The sequence below is a fragment of the Coregonus lavaretus genome (genome assembly GCF_964263955.1).
Source record: "Coregonus lavaretus genome assembly, chromosome: 26".
In the NCBI taxonomy this organism is placed as follows: domain Eukaryota; kingdom Metazoa; phylum Chordata; class Actinopteri; order Salmoniformes; family Salmonidae; genus Coregonus; species Coregonus lavaretus.
Window position 1 is genome coordinate 2,120,406 of NC_140013.1, and position 20,119 is coordinate 2,140,524.

Consider the following 20,119-nt stretch of genomic DNA (forward strand, 5'->3'; position numbering starts at 1 on the left):
GCTGGACAAAATATTAACACCAAATCACACAGACAGCATTGACATTATAGCACTTGCCTTAAGCGTTAATAACAGCACATGGTTCCTTAGAACATGACCCATAGAAAGGGATACCAACACATCACAGAATGTTGCAGCAAGGTTGGTTCCTATTGTATATTGCGGAACATATGAAGACAAATACAGGCAGAATTTGCATATGAGAGACCCATTCCACCACTATATAACATAAATGGTCAATGGTTAGTCTAAGGGGCATAATTTCCTCTATGGCTAAAAACAGAAGAGCAAAATCTAGAGGGGGAAAACTGAAATGACTTGACTCCTTGGCAGACATTTTTCATAGTTATTGATGGTCCATTGATAGCAGCATTGGAACGGAGGATAGAAGTCTTGGGAATAGGGTGCCATTTGGGACGCTGCCCAGGTATACCCTGCCACTGGGTCTCTGGATACTGCTTATTAGGTGCTTTTCATTTGCGAAACACAGTAACTCTTAAAACAACACCTGAAGAATATGAACAGTACCTTCAACATCTCTTTAAAAAATAGTGTATTTTTTTTTTAAATCGAGGCGCAATATGAATAAATCACGATAAAAAATAAAATCAAACTTGTTAAAACCAAGTCATATCTTCCAAACCTGGACCTTCTCGGCCACCACGCACCAGTTGGCATGGTCGAAGCAGGAGTAAAGGACGTGGAGCTCCTCGACGTGGCTCTCGATCAGCTCCGCCAGCTCGCCCTCCCGGAACACGTGGTAATAGCGCAGACACGAGGCGGCCGCCGGCTCCCCTTCACTGTCCTGGGGGCTCAGACTGCTGTCCTGTCCCTGTTTGAGGTCTCCTGGTGGGCCTGCTTCCTTCTCCCCTGGCTGCCCTGGTCCCTCTGTGTGCTGCCTCTGGTAGGAGGAGACCAGGTCAGGCAGGGCCACAGAGCCACACTCCTGGACCAAGGCCGTAGAGACACTGGTCTTCTCTGTGGAGTTGGAGTGGTTGTCGTTGCTGCACACCCCATGATCTCTCTGGCTCTTGGCTAAGTCGGTGACCGAGTCAAAGACATCTTCCTCTGAGCTGTTCCTGGATAAGCCAGAAAAGAGGCTGGTCACCTGCTTGATGAGGCCCGCTCCCCTGCGTCTGCGGCCGACCTTGCTCCCCTCCCCAAGCTGGGAGGAGAAGGTGCTGAGGAGTTCCCTGGAGGTGGACCTGGAGATGGACAGGCTGCCAAAGTCAAAGACTGAGTCCAGGGAGCGTGAGAAGAACCACAGCCTCTGGCTCTGCTGGGGACTGCAGGCTATTTCCTCTTCGTCCAGCATGGACGATGTCCTTTTCACCTTCCTGTGCTTGTCTTTGTTGTCACTGTAGAGGCATTCTTGGATAGGTAAGAAAATAATCGTACTTGGTTAGTCCAAACACACACACACACGTGTGCACGCACACACATTCACACAAACACTATTTTAGGGGTTAAAAGCCTTGATCAAGGGCACAACAGCAGGAGACTGCACCTGGGATTAACAACAAAAAACAGCAGCCTTCCAGATATTGCCAGCTTATCTCTTATATTGCCCTGCCCGGAATTTGAAACAGCAACCTTCCAGCACCTCCTTAACCAGCTACCTACCGCTCATGCTCTGTGCTGCGCCCCTCCTCCGGGGTGTGGGCCACTCCCTGCCCAGGGCGGGGGACGGGGGGTTGGGGTTCCAGGGCACGAAGATGTCCTGCTTCTGAAACTTCCGCCGTGTCTGCTCCATGGCCCACACGTAGATCATGATGCGCCCGCCCACGCGCAGTGTCCTCGCCATTTCCTTTATTGCTCGAATACGACGCTCTTTGGTGGACAAATGATGGATGACTAGTAGGAGAAAAAACATTTGAGGGTCAGAAAGTTGAAGTTCAGCAGTGCAACTGAGAAAGTGGTGGGCGTTGGAGCTTCTTGTACAGTATTGTCACATGTTCAACAGATCTTTCTGAATGGGGGGCGGGGGGGGGATTGAGATAGTGTGAAGAGGGACAAGAGCAAAGGCTACAGAGCATAGACTATAGACTTGGTTCAACTCAAACTGAGGCAATCAACTCAGAAAGTAAACTGAAATTCCAGTTCAATAATAGCATAAGGGGCATCTAAGTATTTATTTATTTCAAAAGTTGTTGGTCAATTTTTAATTCAAATGACTTCCTGAATTGACTTCTTTCAATTTGAATTGACCCCAACGCTGATGGGGCTGGATTTGAACCCACACCAACGCCGCTATACATGTGCTCTGAAGGCAGCGGCAGTAACTGTTCGACCACCCGAGACCACTGAAGGGCCAGTGTTTATGTTTATTAATACTGTCCTAGGGCAAATGAGCACCCAAATCCTGCCTACTCACGCGTTGGTAATTAGACACCACTTTACCTTGCAATAAAACCATTCATTATTTCCCAAACATACCCTTGTTATCTTGGTAACCTGGCTGCCGAGGCAACGAGGGTGCTGTGCCAGGAAGTGCTTATGTCATGTCACTTAGGAAACCCGCCTTGTTTTCAACATTTCATTCATGTCACTCAAACACTTTGATTTGAAGTGAAGCGCTGAACATGAACAGCTACATGTTACCCAAGCAGAGGCAGTTGGGAGTATGTTAAAATGGGCAATTTGGGATTCAAACAACAAAACGGCACCAGCCACTTTTTTGGGGTAAACAGCAGAGGGAAGGGGCTGGAGAAATGTAACCACTCAAATTCAGACAGAGCTATGGTTGCAAGGACTGACCAAAAATGAGATCAAAATTATTTTTAACGATGTTTTGAAGCTGTACAGTGTTTGTTTACAAATTACAATTGCAACATTTACAAACAATGGAGTAAAACAAGCTTATATTTTGGGTGATGGGGTAAGACAGTTGAATTAAGCTCATGAGGCATGCATACGTTATAATCATCAATAATCAATGGCTATATATCATGAATTTAAAAGTGATAAATTGATAAATTAATGTGTTGCATGTGAGCCTCATGCCAAAGACAATTTTCAAATGTAAATTGGATATACAAAGCTTTTTTAATTGAATTGAATCAAGTGACCCGTTAGTCTAACACTGGGTCCCAATTCACTCCCTACCACAGTGCTTGACTTGGGCCGGAGCTGTCCAGAGCGCCATACCGGCACTTCACATTTTTGGGGAATTGCATATCGGCTCCTCTATAAAACAATATAGCCTATCGCCGGCCCAGATTCACTCACGGAGGCAAAAAAGGTTGCTGTTTGGGGTTTTAGGCTGGGTTTCTGTATAGCACTTTGTAACATCTGCTGATGTAAAAAGGGCATTATAAATACATTTGATTGATTGATCAGAGCGGAACGAAGGCTGGATCTGCACTGAATAGCAATGGAGAGTGGGCATTCAGTTCCTGATTCCGTTTTGTTCAAGTTTATTTGCTGCTAGTCTGTGAATCTGCGTGACAGTAGGCTGTTTGAGATTGCGCAGTTCCTGAAAAGGACGCATAACTTCCAACATCTGATTCAGTATAAGCAGGCCCAGGTGAGGAGAACTATCCGTCAGGCAAAGAGGTCATGTTGCCGTCGGTTCTGTGACACCATTGGAAGGGCGACACCTGTGGGAGAAGTGTGGGGGATGATTAAGACGATGAGTGGGGTCAGAGGGGAGTGGGATTATCCAGTGTTGATGAGTGGGGAGGATGTGGCAGTAACAGATCAGGAGAGGGCATAGATGATGGCCAAAGCGTTTGTCCAAGTGCATAGCTCGGCAAATTTGTCAGAGGGGCAAAGGGGGAGAGAGAACACGAGAGAGGAGCATCCTGGAGTGCTGGATAGGAGGGAGGATGTAAATGATGCGTTGAATGCACCATTTACCATGGCAGAGATGAAAAGGGCAATAGGTAAGGCTGGGTTAACTTCACCTGGGAAAGATGAGGTGTGCTATGTTATGTTGGCCCATCTTAGTGATGAGGCACTGGAAAAGGTATTGGTGTTGTACAAGAGTGTGGGAGGAGGGAAAACTACCAGGCAGTTGGAAGGAGGCAGTAGTGGTACCAATCCGGAAGCCAGGGAAGGACCCAACGAGGCCAACAAGCTATCGGCTAACAGCTTTAACATCACATGTATGTAAGATTATGGAACGTATGATTACGGAGAGGCTAACTTACTTCCTGGAGAGCAGAGGCCTAGTAACGCCACATCAGAGTGGGTTCAGGAAGGGTAGGGGAACTATGGACCCAGTGTTCTGCTTAGAAGCAGAAGTCAGGAAGGCTCAGGTGAACAAGGAGACTGTTGTAGCTGTCTTTTCTGATGTGGAGAAGGTGTATGATATGATGTGGAAGGAGAGGATGTTTATCAAGCTTGATATTATGGGGGTAGGAGGAAGAACGTACAACTGGATAAAGGATTTCCTGTTTGGAAGGTCTATACAGGTGAGGGTGGGGAAGTCTCTGTCAGGCAGCTACCTGGTGGATAACGGTACACCGCAGGGGAGCGTGATTAGTCCTCTGTTGTTCTCAATCATGTTTACTCTCAGGTATGGCTGGATATTGGGAGGTCGTTATTTGCAGATGATGGGGCCTTATGGAAGAGGGGAAGAAATGTGCCATACATAGTCAGGAAGGTACAGGAAGCAATTGATGAGGTAGAGCGGTGGGCATTAATGTGGGGATTCAGGTTCTCTGTAGAGAAAACTCAGACAGTGTTCTTTACCAGGAGGAAGGTGGGAGATGAGGCATGCTTGAGGTTATATGGGAGAAACTTGGAGAGGGTGGGGCCTTCAGGTTCCTTGGGGTATACTTTGACACTAGACTGACCTGGGTAGAACACATTGAGAGAGTGGTGGGAAAGTGTAAGAAGGCGCTAAATGTGATGCACTGTCTGACGGGGAAGGAGTGGGGGGCTGGGCGTTGCTCCTTGAGGATCATGTATGTTGCATTGATCCGATCTGTAATAGACTATGGCAGTATAGCGTATGGTTCGGCAGCCCGGACCTCATTGGAAAGGTGTCATACAGTGGCAAGGACTCAATATATGTAGTGGGGCGTTTCGGACCTCTCCAGTGGCTGCACTACAGGTGGAGATGGGGGATATGCCATTGCAGATTAGGAGACAGCAGCTGGCAATTAATTATTGGGTCAACCTACAGGGACATGGGGTGTCTCATCCTGCGAAAGGGATTTTACAGGCATGCTGGGAACATGAGCGAGGACAGAACACGAGCTTTGGGTGGGTGGACAATACCTAGGCGAAGGAGATGGGACTGTATGGAAGGGAGTTTAGTCAAACGGTAGCTATTCCTGTGAATCCACCATGGCTACTCCTGCCTCCAGTAGTTGATCTAGAAGTGTTGGAGAGACTACAGAAAGATAGGGAGGGTGTTGATCCATCTGATTTGTTTAAGAGACGTCTGGATACTGTGTATCAGGAGTTTGTCGCCATTTACACAGATGGTTCAAAAGATCCAAGGACAGGACGTACTGGCTCAGCATTTGTAGTGCAGGAATGTGGGGTGGCAGTCAGGAAACATATTACAGATCATCTGGCTGTATATACGGCACAGCTGATGGCCATACTGTTGTTCTTGCAGTGGGTGGAGGAAGTTAAGCCAGACAGAGTAGTTATTTGCTCTGATTCATGTGCAGTGTTGATGAATTTCCAGTCCTTTAGCTCACATAGCAGACAATACCTGCTTTATGAGGTACTACAAACCCATGGCAGGATTAGACAGATGGGTATACAGATTAGATTTACTTGGTTCCCAGCCCATGTGGGGGTGGAGGGGAACGAGGCAGTTGATGTACTGGCTAAACAAGCACTTAGCAGTGTGGATGTTGATGTTGTAGTTTCAATGAGCGAGGCAAAAAGCTTGATACAGTGCATTCGGAAAGTATTCAGACCCCTTGACTTTTTCCACATTTTGTTACGTTACAGCCTTCCCCCTCATCAATCTACACACAATACCACATAATGACAAAGCAAAAACTGGTTTTTAGAAATGTATAAAAAATAAAGAACGGAAATAACCCACTTACATAAGTATTCAGACCTTTTACTCAGTACTTTGTTGAAGCACCTTTGGCAGCGATTACAGCCTCGAGTCTTCTTGGGTATGACGCTACAAGCTTGGCACCCCTGTATTTGGGGAGTTTATCCCATTCTTCTCTGCAGATCCTCTCAAGCTCTGTCAGGTTGGATGGGGAGCGTCGCTGCACAGCTAATTTCAGGTCTCTCCAGAGATGTAAGATCGGGTTCAAATCCGGGCTCTGGCTGGGCCACTCAAGGACATTCAGAGACTTGTCCCGAAGCCACTCCTGTGTTGTCTTGGCTGTGTGCTTAGGGTTGTGGTCCTGTTGGAAGGTGAACCTTCACCCCAGTCTGAGGTCCTGAGCGCTCTGGAGCAGGTTTTCATCAAGGATCTCTCTGTACTTTGCTCTGTTCATCTTTCCCTCGATCCTGACTAGTCTCCCAGTCCCTGCCACTGAAAAACATCCCCACAGCATGATGCTGCCACTACCATGCTTCACCATAGGGATGGTGCCAGGTTTCCTCCAGACGTGACACTTGGCATTCAGTTCAATCTTGGTTTCATCAGACCAGAGAATCTTGTTTCTTCTGGTCTGAGAGTCCTTTAGGTGCCTTTTGGCAAACTCCAAGCGGGCTGTTATGCGCCTTTTACTGAGGAGTGGCTTCTGTCTGGCCACTACCATAAATGCCTGATTGGTGGAGTGCTGCAGAAATGGTTGTCCTTCTGAAAGGTTCTCCCATCGCCACAGAGGAACTCTGGAGCTCTTTCAGAGTGACCATCGGGTTCTTGGTCACCTCCCTGACCAAGGCCCTTATCTCCCGATTGCTCAATTTGGCCTGGCAGCCAGCTCTAGAAAGAATATTGGTGGTTCCAATCTTCTTCCATTTAAGAATGATGGAGGCCACTGTGTTCTTGGGGACTTTCAATGCTGCAGAAATGTTTTGGTACCCTTCCCCAGATCTGTGCCTCGACACAATTCTGTCTCTGAGCTCTACGGACAATTCCTTCGACCTCATGGCTTGGTTTTTGCTCTGACATGCACTGTCAACTGTGGGACCTTATATAGACAGGTGTGTGCCTTTCCAAATCATGTCCAATCAATTGAATTTACCACAGGTGGATTCCAATCAAGTTGTAGAATCATCTCAAGGATGATCAATGGAAACAGGATGCACCTGAGCTCAAGTTCGAGTCTCATAGAGAAGGTTCTGAATACTTATGTAAATAAGATATTTCTGTTCTTTATTTTTAATTTGCAAACATTTCTAAAAACCAGTTTTTGCTTTGTCATTATGGGGTATTGTGTGTAGATTGATGAGGGAAAAAAACATTTAAATCAATTTTAGAATAAGGCTGTAACGTAACAAAATGTGGAAAAAGTCAAGGGGTCTGAATACTTTCCTGAATGCACTGTACAGAGGAAAGTCAGGGAGGGGAGGACGGCAGGAAGGGACAGAAGAGAGGAGGCTATTTTTACAAGATTAAGGGTGGGACACAGCCTGCTGAATAAGACCTTAAATGTGATAGGAAAGCATCCAACAGGGAAGTGTGATTATTGCCAGGAAACAGAGACCGTGGAGCATGTATTGCTACAGTGTGGGCAGTATCAGAGGGAAATAGAGAGGATGAGATCTAGTATGAGGGAGAAGGGGATACAGGAAATTAGTTTAAAGAGTATATTGAGTAGAACGTCATTAGATATAAGTTGTGTTCAAATACTCATACTAACCACACTAACCGTACTATTGTGATGTAAATTGAGTATGTAGTATGCTTATTGGTCATAGTATGGATAAAGTTAATATGCCAAAAGTTCCCGGATGTCATACTAAATTCGCCAAAATATGAAGTATACAAGCAGTGGACACTATTTCAATACTTTTAGGGCCCATAATGCAATTCTTCAGAAAATGGGCGTGGCTTCACAACGCTTTCAGATTTGAAGAAAATGGCGGAAAATATGCAGCTGAAGTCCGACGAGAGCGGATTCAAATTCATTGCTTTAACTAGTTATGACAAATGTTAAGAAACTGTTGAGCAATGTAATAAAGTAATGACTTTTCAATTATGTTACGTTACACGTTATGTTGGCTGACAATTTCTTAGCTAAACTATCCTTACGAACCGCATAGCATATCATTACAGCAGTATGTACCGGTATGTTAGCTAGCTTCCTAACATTAGTTGGCTACTAATACATCGTCGAACTTGCCAGTATATTAACTATATGCTATCTAACTACCCAACGTTTATTGACTTGATTATTCACGTCATTCTTAGCTTAGCTAAGTGGTATAATCGTTATTTACCTTTTTGAACACTACCCATGTTTTTGACATGAAGGATATACACTGCTCAAAAAAATAAAGGGAACACTTAAACAACACAATGTAACTCCAAGTCAAATCACACTTCTGTGAAATCAACCTGTCCACTTAGGAAGCAACACTGATTGACAATACATTTCACATGCTGTTGTGCAAATGGAATAGACAATAGGTGGAAATTATAGGCAATTAGCAAGACACCCCCAATAAAGAAGTGGTTCTGCAGGTGGTGACCACAGACCACTTCTCAGTTCCTATGCTTCCTGGCTGATGTTTTGGTCACTTTTGAATGCTGGCGGTGCTTTCACTCTAGTGGTAGCATGAGACGGAGTCTACAACCCACACAAGTGGCTCAGGTAGTGCAGCTCATCCAGGATGGCACATCAATGCGAGCTGTGGCAAGAAGGTTTGCTGTGTCTGTCAGCGTAGTGTCCAGAGCATGGAGGCGCTACCAGGAGACAGGCCAGTACATCAGGAGACGTGGAGGAGGCCGTAGGAGGAAAACAACCCAGCAGCAGGACCACTACCTCCGCCTTTGTGCAAGGAGGAGAAGGAGGAGCACTGCCAGAGCCCTGCAAAATGACCTCCAGCAGGCCACAAATGTGCATGTGTCTGCTCAAACGGTCAGAAACAGACTCCATGAAGGTGGTATGAGGGCCCGACGTCCACAGGTGGGGGTTGTGCTTACAGCCCAACACCGTGCAGGACGTTTGGCATTTGCCAGAGAACACCAAGATTGGCAAATTCGCCACTGGCGCCCTGTGCTCTTCACAGATGAAAGCAGGTTCACACTGAGCACATGTGACAGACATGACAGAGTCTGGAGACGCCGTAGAGAACGTTCTGCTGCCTGCAACATCCTCCAGCATGACCGGTTTGGCGGTGGGTCAGTCATGGTGTGGGGTGGCATTTCTTTGGGGGGCTGCACAGCCCTCCATGTGCTCGCCAGAGGTAGCCTGACTGCCATTAGGTACCGAGATGAGATCTTCAGACCCCTTGTGAGACCATATGCTGGTGCGGTTGGCCCTGGGTTCCTCCTAATGCAAGACAATGCTAGACCTCATGTGGCTGGAGTGTGTCAGCAGTTCCTGCAAGAGGAAGGCATTGATGCTATGGACTGGCCCGCCCGTTCCCCAGACCTGAATCCAATTGAGCACATCTGGGATATCATGTCTCGCTCCATCCACCAACGCCACGTTGCACCACAGACTGTCCAGGGGTTGGCGGATGCTTTAGTCCAGGTGAAGCTGGTTGAGAGAATGCCAAGAGTACTGTAAATATATACAGTGGGGGAAAAAAGTATTTAGTCAGCCACCAATTGTGCAAGTTCTCCCTCTTAAAAAGATGAGAGAGGCCTGTAATTTTCATCATAGGTACACGTCAACTATGACAGACAAAATGAGGGAAGAAAATCCAGGAAATCACATTGTAGGATTTTTTACAAATTTATTTGCAAATTATGGTGGAAAATAAGTATTTGGTCAATAACAAAAGTTTCTCAATACTTTGTTATATACCCTTTGTTGGCAATGACACAGGTCAAACGTTTTCTGCAAGTCTTCACAAGGTTTTCACACACTGTTGCTGGTATTTTGGCCCATTCCTCCATGCAGATCTCCTCTAGAGCAGTGATGTTTTGGGGCTGTCTCTGGGCAACACGGACTTTCAACTCCCTCCAAAGATTTTCTATGGGGTTGAGATCTGGAGACTGGCTAGGCCACTCCAGGACCTTGAAATACTTCTTACGAAGCCACTCCTTCGTTGCCCGGGTGGTGTGTTTGGGATCATTGTCATGCTGAAAGACCCAGCCACGTTTCATCTGCTGATGGAAGGAGGTTTTCACTCAAAATCTCACGATACATGGCCCCATTCATTCTTTCCTTTACACGGATCAGTCGTCCTGGTCCCTTTGCAGAAAAACAGCCCCAAAGCATGATGTTTCCACCCCCATGCTTCACAGTAGGTATGGTGCAACTCATCATTCTTTGTCCTCCAAACACGACGAGTTGAGTTTTTACCAAAAAGTTCTATTTTGGTTTCATCTGACCATATGACATTCTCCCAATCCTCTTCTGGATCATCCAAATGCACTCTAGCAAACTTCAGATGGGCCTGGACATGTACTGGCTTAAGCAGGGGGACACGTCTGGCGCTGCAGGATTTGAGTCCCTGGCGGCGTAGTGTGTTACTGATGGTAGGCTTTGTTACTTTGGTCCCAGCTCTCTGCAGGTCATTCACTAGGTCCCCCCGTGTGGTTCTGGGATTTTTGCTCACCGTTCTTGTGATCATTTTGACCCCACGGGGTGAGATCTTGCGTGGAGCCCCAGATCGAGGGAGATTATCAGTGGTCTTGTATGTCTTCCATTTCCTAATAATTGCTCCCACAGTTGATTTCTTCAAACCAAGCTGCTTACCTATTGCAGATGCAGTCTTCCCAGCCTGGTGCAGGTCTACAATTTTGTTTCTGGTGTCCTTTGACAGCTCTTTGGTCTTGGCCATAGTGGAGTTCAGAGTGTGACTGTTTGAGGTTGTGGACAGGTGTCTTTTATACTGATAACAAGTTCAAACAGGTGCCATTAATACAGGTAACGAGTGGAGGACAGAGGAGCCTCTTAAAGAAGAAGTTACAGGTCTGTGAAAGCCAGAAATCTTGCTTGTTTGTAGGTGACCAAATACTTATTTTCCACCATAATTTGCACATAAATTCATTAAAAATCCTACAATGTGATTTTCTGGATTTTTTTTCCTCAATTTGTCTGTCATAGTTGACGTGTACCTATGATGAAAATTACAGGCCTCTCTCATCTTTTTAAGTGGGAGAACTTGCACAATTGGTGGCTGACTAAATACTTTTTTTCCCCACTGTAGTACCCGTCAAATGTTTGGACACACCTACTCATTCCAGGGTTCTTCTTTATTTTGAGGGTTTGTAAAGTAATGGAAATGAGTTTAATAATTTTTGTTAATGTAATTCATGATAGCACACTTTTAAATATGATCAATCACTTAAAAATCTACATATCAGCCATTATTGTAATGACCCTTCAGTGCGTGTTTGTGTGTGCACTTATCAAGAGAACACGTGGTCATCCTTACTGCCTATTGTCTGGCGGACTCACTAAACAAATACATATTTTGTAAATAATGTCTGAGTGTTGGAGTCTGCACCTGTCTATCCGTACATTTTAAAAACAAGAAAATGGTGCCGTCTGCTTTGTTAAATATAAGGAATTTGAAATGATTTATACTTTTACTTTTGATACTTGAGTATATTTTACAATTACATTTACTTTTGATACTTAAGTATATTTAAAACCAAATACTTTTAGACTTTTACTCAAGTAGTATTTTACTGGGTGATTTTCACTTTTACTTTAGTCATTTTCTTTTAAGATATCTTTACTTTTACTCAAGTATGACAATTGGGTACTTTTTCCACCACTGAGGGTGGCAACCATCCTCCAGGATAGCTACTGGGTGTTCAGGCTTTTGTTCCTGCCCTGGTCTAACCACATTGTAGCATTAGCATCAGCTGCTCAACAGGACCTTGATAAGGAGACTTGGGTGTTTCAGGGCTGGATCAAAAGCCAAGCCTGCACACCCAGGAGCTCTCCAGATGGAGGGTTGACCACATGTCGACAACATGTGACTAACGGTGCAGTTCTACTTGGGGGGGGGGGGGGGGGGGGGGGTGTAAGATCAAGGGCACAATGGAAGGAGATGGTAGGCCAACATGGGATCAGACACAGCAGCTTTCCAGTGTCAATAATGCTTACTTTTTCATGTAGGCTATAATAATAGTCATGAAAAATCTGTATAAATCCTTAACAGTGAATAACCAGAGGTCTCTATAGCATAATGTCATTTGTGAATTTCGGTGAACATAGTCTAATGGACCGACTTGGAAAAAGACAGCTCCTGCACTTATTTTACCCCAAGTCAAGCACTGCTTATACCTATCCAGACCCTTCCGATATGCAAACATTTTAGGGTTAGGCCCGAGGGGGAGTGAGGGGGACAGTAAAAAGAAGACATTAATGGTAGCAGTAGTGTGAGTCAGAATGCAAGCCAGTTGGCCGGATTCAAACCCATTCCGATTGAACCGGGGTCAGACACACTAACCGCTAGACCACACAGGCCACTACCCTCCCATGTTGAGTGAAGTATAGGCCTACCTGCGATAGAGAGGACACCGTCAAAGCAGCTGTCCCTGTAGGGCAGCCTGAGGCTGTCACACAGCTGCACCTCGTGGCCCTGGCTCCAGGCGGAGTCCACCAGGGGGCGACACACGTCACAGCCCAGCTTGAACACACTGCCGTTGATGTGCAGGTACTTGCCATTGCCACAGCCTGTGATGGGGATGAGGGCAGACAATCAACAACAAACACCAGGTCCCAGTCCCGATTCTCCACCCTTTTCCAAAAGTGAGCACTTGCTCACTCGCCATCAAAGCTTTCAAAGAATTGGATTGGTGTAAGAATTGGCTGGAGGGAGTTTCCACCATTGTTTAATCTGTGCACCCTTTGGGAGAAGGGCAGAGAATCAGGACGCAGCCTAGATGTAAACCCCAGGAGAAAGACATGCATGAGGCCAATATGAAATGGCACCCTTTGCTTGACTGTGCACTACCTTTGTGGCATCCAAAATGTGTGTGAAGATAATGTGTCTTGAGTTTAATTTAAAATGTAGAGACAAGAAAGGGAGGGGTGTGTGCTGAAGATATAGGCAAGCCTCTCTCCAGAATGGCTCAGCTGTCTCCCGCCAATTCTTGCGCATTCATTGTTTCATTGTGTGAATTGTTTGCCTTTAAATACTTTTTTTATTACATAAGTCACTAGTAGTAAATGTACCGTTAATCCCTGTCATTTGGTTACATTAATTTCTGTTAAAGCATGTATTAATTACAGTCATTTACCGTTCTCAGTGGAAACGTTGTTTGCACAGTTCACAACCTGCTACACTTGTGAGAAATAAGTTTTGGTTAATTTCATAACCATCATTTATGAGATTGGTCATTGTTTTCATTGTTTTAGTCATTTAGCAGACGCTCTTATCCAGAGCGACTTACAGTTAGTGAGTGCATACATAATAATTATTTTTTTATCATACCGGTCCCCCGTCTTTTGTTTGGAGAGCTCCATGTGAGCATTGAGCATGTGTCTGGTTTCTCTGTCCTGATAATGTTGAGGGAGCGTGCGGAAATGTAGGAAAGTGTTTTTTTAAACATCCATTGCAAATGATAATATACAGTGGGGAAAAAAAGTATTTAGTCAGCCACCAATTGTGCAAGTTCTCCCACTTAAAAAGATGAGAGGCCTGTAATTTTCATCATAGGTACACGTCAACTATGACAGACAAAATGAGAAAAAAAATCCAGAAAATCACATTGTAGGATTTTTAATGAATTTATTTGCAAATTATGGTGGAAAATAAGTATTTGGTCACCTACAAACAAGCAAGATTTCTGGCTCTCACAGACCTGTAACTTCTTCTTTAAGAGGCTCCTCTGTCCTCCACTCGTTACCTGTATTAATGGCACCTGTTTGAACTTGTTATCAGTATAAAAGACACCTGTCCACAACCTCAAACAGTCACACTCCAAACTCCACTATGGCCAAGACCAAAGAGCTGTCAAAGGACACCAGAAACAAAATTGTAGACTTGCACCAGGCTGGGAAGACTGAATCTGCAATAGGTAAGTAGCTTGGTTTGAAGAAATCAACTGTGGGAGCAATTATTAGGAAATGGAAGACATACAAGACCACTGATAATCTCCCTCGATCTGGGGCTCCACGCAAGATCTCACCCCGTGGGGTCAAAATGATCACAAGAACGGTGAGCAAAAATCCCAGAACCACACGGGGGGACCTAGTGAATGACCTGCAGAGAGCTGGGACCAAAGTAACAAAGCCTACCATCAGTAACACAATACGCCGCCAGGGACTCAAATCCTGCAGTCCCAGACGTGTCCCCCTGCTGAAGCCAGTACATGTCCAGGCCCGTCTGAAGTTTGCTAGAGTGCATTTGGATGATCCAGAAGAGGATTGGGAGAATGTCATATGGTCAGATGAAACCAAAATAGAACTTTTTGGTAAAAACTCAACTCGTCGTGTTTGGAGGACAAAGAATGCTGAGTTGCATCCAAAGAACACCATACCTACTGTGAAGCATGGGGGTGGAAACATCATGCTTTGGGGCTGTTTTTCTGCAAAGGGACCAGGACGACTGATCCGTGTAAAGGAAAGAATGAATGGGGCCATGTATCGTGAGATTTTGAGTGAAAACCTCCTTCCATCAGCAAGGGCATTGAAGATGAAACGTGGCTGGGTCTTTCAGCATGACAATGATCCCAAACACACCGCCCGGGCAACGAAGGAGTGGCTTCGTAAGAAGCATTTCAAGGTCCTGGAGTGGCCTAGCCAGTCTCCAGATCTCAACCCCATAGAAAATCTTTGGAGGGAGTTGAAAGTCTGTGTTGCCCAGCGACAGCCCCAAAACATCACAGCTCTAGAGGAGATCTGCATGGAGGAATGGGCCAAAATACTAGCAACAGTGTGTGAAAACCTTGTGAAGACTTACAGAAAACGTTTGACCTGTGTCATTGCCAACAAAGGGTATTTAACAAAGTATTGAGAAACTTTTGTTATTGACCAAATACTTATTTTCCACCATAATTTGCAAATAAATTCATAAAAAATCCTACAATGTGATTTTCTGGAATTATTTTTCTCATTTTGTCTGTCATAGTTGACGTGTACCTATGATGAAAATTACAGGCCTCTCTCATCTTTTTAAGTGGGAGAACTTGCACAATTGGTGGCTGACTAAATACTTTTTCCCCCCACTGTATATAGCCTCACAACTGTTATTTTTACTGTTATTTTACTGCTTTTATTTTTTACTTATCTATTGTTTACTTAACACTTATTTTTCTTAAAACTGCATTGTTGGTTAGGGGCTTGTAAGTAAGCATTTCACTGCAAGGTCTACACCTGTTGTATTTGGCGCATGTGACAAATAACATTTTATTTTATTTGATCACGGTAATTAGGCTTCTCCAAGCTCTGATGCTGCTGCTGGTCATTAGTAGCCTACCAAACTTGCTAACTGCCTGGTACTCAGCACTCTATTGTCCCTCTAATCACTCTGTCATCAATGCAAATGTATTCGAAAATCTAAATCAAACACTTCATGAGAGCCCATGAGCTCATGTTGCGCAACATTTCTATAGGCTATGCAATTGCAGGCGAAAACAGAGTGATGGCCCGCTAATAAAAAAATGACGATCCCATCAGCCTTCTATAGGCTAGGCCTACTATATTTATTTCTCAACTTTCCTAATATTAAGCATATTGCTTATATTTACAACAGGAGTATAGCCTACCTGCATGAAAATAAACCACGGGGAAAAGCGTCCTCCATTCGCTATTTAAGTGCATAGATGACATGTATTTTTTCCCGCTTCCCCTGTTTCGAGACAGGTGCATGATAATGGTCCATTCTAAATCAAAACAAATGTCACACATATATTATTTAGTATATGTAAAGACAAGATTAAATCAAGAATAGTCTGATGGGTGACAATATTAGCCTATCACTTGTGAATTATATATTATCACTTGTGAATGTAAAGAAATAAAGCCTTTTTTTGCAACTTTTTTAAATCATAGTCATGTAGCACGTGAGTTTCAAGTTTGGGGAAGATAATTTTCACCATAAAAATGCACCTTAATAATAAAAGCATTACATGCATAATTGCATTTGCGGTCACTTTTGCTAATGGTGTTTTTTCCGCTAATGGAACATTCACTCTTATAGCCTACTACCATGTGCACATTGCTGCGCTTATAATGTGAAGAAATAGCCTAATAGTTTTTCAACATTTTAAGCTAAACGTTCTGATCTGTTGCGTCAGCCACATTGCATAAAAAAAAGTTTTGATGCTAGTGGTTGTATTAACTTGGGATCTATCGCATCCCACAACTGTCCCAGACTATTATATTAATTTTTTCGCACACAGAATAGGTAGACTTTTGTGCTATGGGGGAATAGTAGATTGACATAGGCTAGTGCTTTTGCTGTTCGTTAGGCCTACTCATCTTGTTGGCTGACGAAAAGTAAATGTGGACAGTTCTTCCAATATCTTCAATATGCACCTCGGAATTGGATAAGGACACACGCAGTTGCGTCCCCGATGTGTCTGTCTTCACTTGTAGCCTGTGATCACGTGATGGAGAGCCATGTGAGTGAGAGGCACTTCGGATTGCGCAGCACTCAGGGAGAAGGACACAACGCAGCACTCCGGGCCTCAAAAGGCATGGATTTTTTTAGGGTGCATTACGGCCACAAAGGGGATGCCGCCGTGAAATTCGAGCCATTATCAAGAGCTTGTGAAATTGTGAATGAGAGACTATTGGAATGTGTACAGCCTGCGCAAAAAAACAAAGCAGAGCTCAGGCCTTTCAAGCAACTTTTTTCAAATCATCATTAGAGTCTCATCATGCAGCCTTACAATGTATGACAAATCAAAACATATAGCCCAACATTTGTAGAACAACTAAAGTTACATTAATAACTCTAAATTAAGCATATAGGAGTACCTATTTCTTTGTAACCGCTCATGTGCGCACTCCCTAAAATCGTTTGGAGAAAATATTTATATTTTATTCAGCTTTGTTCAATTGTATTCTTCATACCATAAAATAATGCCATGGAATTATAAGCAAATCTTGTCTGCTAAATGAACTAGTGTAGCCCACAGACATTTGGCATAGCCACATCAGGACCTAACATAAGGAAAATTCAGAGTATGCTATTCTTTTCTTCCGAAAGAGTCTACATTTTCTTCACATCATGCTTCTTTAGACCTGTCTAAAATAAATAATGGATTTATTGTGAAGGTGCAGGCTATATTACATGGATTCATTAGACTATTTAAAATGGCTTGTAGGCTATGTGTGGAAGCCAGGAGACTCTAAATGTGTTTATGTTCATTAACGGTCAATTACCGTGAGACTGACAGTTATTTGCTTGACAATCAACGGCTGACTAAATTTCGTGACCGCCACAGCCATAGGCAGAGAATGTTGTTATTGGCCTTTTTGTTAGTTTCAATTAAACTCAGGCCACCACAGATAGTCCGTGGTAGGGCAGACATAGGCCAGTATTAAGACAGATAGAGACTTAATGCATGTCCATCAGCAGTAGAACAGACACAGTAGCATACATACCCACATCAGCGATGATACTGCCAGGCTCATGCTCAAGTAGGAACTGGCGCACCTTGGGCCAGGCCTTGTAGCGGCTGTCGTTAAAATAGGGAGCAATCTTCTCGTAGACGCTGTGCACATGCTCCCTCTCCAGCCGAGTGGCAGCCTCCTCCATCACGGTCATCCAGGCTCGCTCATAAACCAGCCCGCCTCAGCCGCACAGCTACAGGGAAGACAATAACAACCGGTTGGATTTTCAAGGCAGAGGCTGCATCCCAAATGGTACCCCTATTTCCTAGTGCACTATATAGGAAATAAGGTGCAATTTGGGACATAACCAGAGTGTTCTTATGGGATAAGTTCAGGACAGGTAGTCCCTTGTCCAGTGGTGTAAAGTACATAAGTAAAAACACTTTAAAGTACTACTTAAGTAGTTTTTTGGGGTATCTGTACTTTACCTTACTATTTATATTTTTTACAACTTTTACTTTACTACTCATTACATTTTGAATACTTAGTTAGCATGACAGGAAAATGGTCAAATTCACACACTTATCAAGAGAACATCCTTGGTCACCCCTACTGCCTCTGATCTGGCAGACTCACTAAACACAAATGCTTCGTTTGTAAATTATGTCTGAGTTTTGGAGAGTGCCCTTGGCTATCTGTAAATTATAAAAACAAGAAAATGTCTAGTTTGCTTAATATAAGGAATTTTAAATGATTTATACTTTTACTTTTGATACATAAGTATATTTAAAACCAAATACTTATACTCAAGTAGTATTTTACTGGGTGACTTTCACTTGAGTCATTTTCTATTAAGGTATCTTTACTTTTACTCAAGTATGAAAATTGGGTACTTTTTCCCAACACTGCCCTTGTCCCATTCCCCCCACCCCCACCCTTTTTTCCGGATGCCCCAAACAATCGGAAAGGGGATTCATCAGAGAAAATGACTTTACCCCAGTCCTTAGAAGTCCAATCCCTGTACCTTTTGCAGAATATCAGTCTTTCCCTGATGTTTTTCCTGGAGAGAAGTGGCTTCCTCACTGCCCTTCTTGACACCAGGCCATCCTCCAAAGGTCTTCGCCTCACTGTGCGTTCAGATGCACTCACAACTGCCTGCTGCCATTCCTGAGCAAGCTCTGCACTGGTGGTGCCCCGTTCCCGCAGCTGAATCAACTTTAGGAGACGGTCCTGGTGCTTGCTGGACTTTCTTGGGCGCCCTGAAGCCTTCTTCACAACAATATAACCTCTCTCCTTGAAGTTCTTGATGATCCGATAAATGGTTGATTTAGGTTCAATCTTACTAGCAGCAATATCCTTGCCTGTGAAGCCCTTTTTGTGCAAAGCAATGATGACAGCACATGTTTCCTTGCAGGTAACCATGGTTAACAGAGGAAGAACAATGATTTTAAGGCCCACCCTCCTTTTAAAGCTTCCAGTCTGTTATTCTAACTCAATCAGCATGACAGAGGGATCTCCAGCCTTGTCCTCGTCAACACTCTCACCTGTGTTAACGAGAGAATCACTGACATGATGTCAGCTGGTCATTTTGTGGCAGGACTGAAATGCAGTGGAAATGTTTTTTTGGGGGATTAAGTTCATTTTCATGGAAAAGAGGGACTTTGCAATTCATCTGATCACTCTTCATAACATTCTGGAGTATATGCAAATTGCCATCATACAAACTGAGGCAGCAGACTTTGTGAAAATTAATATTTGTGTCATTCTCAAAACTTTTGACCACGACTCTATACACACACACACACACACACACAGCATAAATATACACATTATACCTAAACATATACACATTAAAATACAAAAACACAGTAATGGGAAGCACAAATAAAACATCACAAATCACCCAGAAAAACAGTTACATTCCTCCACAAATAAGTCCCTTATCAATACTTTAAAATGGCCCGAACGGCACCAGAACATCAAGATTAAATGTATTTTGAATTTTGTTCCAGCAATACGGTGCATTAAAACTAAAAGCAGATTTACCTAGCTCGGTGGAGACCCTAGGAACCTCGAGTTAACCAATCCTGTGAAGGGGTTAGGCAACTCAGGTGTCTATACTGCAACAGCAAAGTTAGATACGATGGACGTTTATCAAGTAGGGCCTTGTAAACAAAAAAGGGAATAATGTAGAGATCAATGAGTCTTTAGCAAAGTCCAGCCAACCTTTTGATACAGGATGCAGTGATGAGTATCAAAACTGTCACCTGTAACAAAACGAAGGGCACAACGGTAGATGGCATCCTAAGGTTTAACAGTAGTAGCAGCTGCACTTTGATAAATAATATCATCATAATCAAGAACAGATAAAAAAGTTTGACTGAATAATCTGCTTCCTACTACTTAAAAGAAAGGCACAATCTGTTTCTGTTGAAAAAGCCAACTTTAAATCTTAGCTTCTTAACCAGCTCATCTGAACTCAGCAAAAAAATAATGTCCTCTAACTGTCAACAGCGTTTATTTTCAGCAAACTTAACATGTGTAAATATTTGTATGAACATAACAAGATTCAACAACTGAGACATAAACTGAACAAGTTCCAC

The 20,119-nt window shown here is 43.8% G+C and overlaps 1 protein-coding gene across 1 annotated transcript; it reads right to left on the reverse strand.

Annotated features, from left to right (window-relative positions):
• Positions 1-628: 628 nt before the first annotated feature.
• trmt9b (tRNA methyltransferase 9B) lies at positions 629-17,730 on the reverse strand (the record flags this gene model as incomplete). The annotated part of the gene is made up of 4 exons (XM_084142505.1): positions 629-1,371; positions 1,624-1,854; positions 12,513-12,686; positions 17,568-17,730. 4 exons carry the CDS (start codon positions 17,728-17,730, stop codon positions 629-631), a joined length of 1,311 nt encoding a protein of 436 aa, XP_083998631.1.
• Between the last annotated feature and the right edge of the window lie 2,389 nt (positions 17,731-20,119).